This window comes from Myotis brandtii, unplaced genomic scaffold (assembly GCF_000412655.1).
Source record: "Myotis brandtii unplaced genomic scaffold, ASM41265v1 scaffold915, whole genome shotgun sequence".
NCBI classification, from domain to species: Eukaryota; Metazoa; Chordata; class Mammalia; order Chiroptera; family Vespertilionidae; genus Myotis; species Myotis brandtii.
In genome coordinates this window covers 254116-255290 of record NW_005371769.1, presented here as the reverse complement: position 1 = coordinate 255290, position 1175 = coordinate 254116, and the positions used below count along the sequence as shown (strand labels likewise).

Below are 1175 nucleotides of genomic sequence, written 5' to 3'. Positions count from 1 at the left end.
GCCCCCCCCCCCCCATTCTGAGGAGGGAGCCCTTAAATGGAATATCTGGTGGGGCATAGTGTGGCCCCTCCCGTCTCGTCTGGGATTTCCCCAAGCCTTACACTTCTAAAGGGGTGTGGCCATGAGTTCTGAGCCCTCACCCTGTCCTGGTTGGGTTAGGAGTGCAGGAGGACCCCCATTTCCTGGGTCAGAGCTGATTGTAGGAGCCCCTGATAGGGGTAGTTCTGCCCAGGATTCCTGTGGGGAGGGTGGGCGCACGGAAGTGAGCAGTGTGCTGGGGCATGGGGCACCCAGCAAGAGGGCCAGGCTCTGGGAGGGGGAGGGGGGGGCACCCTGCTGTACCCTGCCTAGGCCAGGCCTGCCCCACAGTCTTGTGGGCTCTGGAGCCTGTCTCCTTTCCAGCCTCACCCACTCAGCGTTCAGCTGGCTTATTGTAGTACTTTTTTCTTAAATCGTGTTTTATCTTCAATTACAGGTGACACACGATTCTATTAGTTTGAGGTGTACAGCCCCATAAACCCAGCACCAGCCTAGTGATTAGAGTATTGCTGACAGTCCCTCGCTGTGCATCCCATGACTGTTATGTAAGCAGCAGGGACTTGGGCCTCAGCTGCTTGTTGGATGTTGGGGTGACATCTGCATTTACACCAGCTCAGATTCCTCAAGGTTGGGGGCGGAGCACACTGCCTGTGAGGCTGCTGGAGGAGAGACCCCTCCATAGGCCTGGGCGCCCCACCCTGACCTGGTGGCCTTTTAGGTAACCCCCAAGCCCGTGCTCTGGGCGCTCCTGCTGGCGCTGCTAGGAACCGCGCTCCCCGCCCAGCCCCGCGCCTGCAGTGTCCCCGACGTGCTGCGCCACTACCAGGCTGTCATCTTTGAGGACCTGCAGGCTGCCGCGAGGCGGGCAGGGCCGGGGGACGCAGGGGACGGGCCAGGCTCCAGACATCTCCATTTCGTTCAGAAAAACCAGACTGACGCCGTGGCCCCTGGACGGCGGAGTCGGGTGGGGCCCTCCTGTGGCGACCAGAAGGTGAGGAGAGGCCCCGCCCACGCCCTCCAGCCTCCTTCCTGGCGTTTCCCATCGGGCTCTTCCCCCAGCCCCGCCATTTCCTCCCTTTCCTCCCCAGGAGCACAGTATTCTAGTGTCCATCGCGGCCCTGGGGCGGGCCCTGCGC

The 1175-nt window shown here is 62.0% G+C and overlaps 1 protein-coding gene across 1 annotated transcript in view; it reads left to right on the top strand.

Annotated features, from left to right (window-relative positions):
* The window catches only part of TCEA2 (transcription elongation factor A (SII), 2), a 32957-nt gene that overhangs the window by 2619 nt on the left and 29163 nt on the right, over positions 1-1175 (top strand). Inside the window, exons 3-4 of the mRNA XM_014532769.1 lie at positions 758-1030; positions 1128-1173. Of these exons, the coding sequence (XP_014388255.1) occupies positions 758-1030; positions 1128-1173 (319 nt within the window). The remainder of the gene's footprint in view (positions 1-757; positions 1031-1127; positions 1174-1175) is intronic.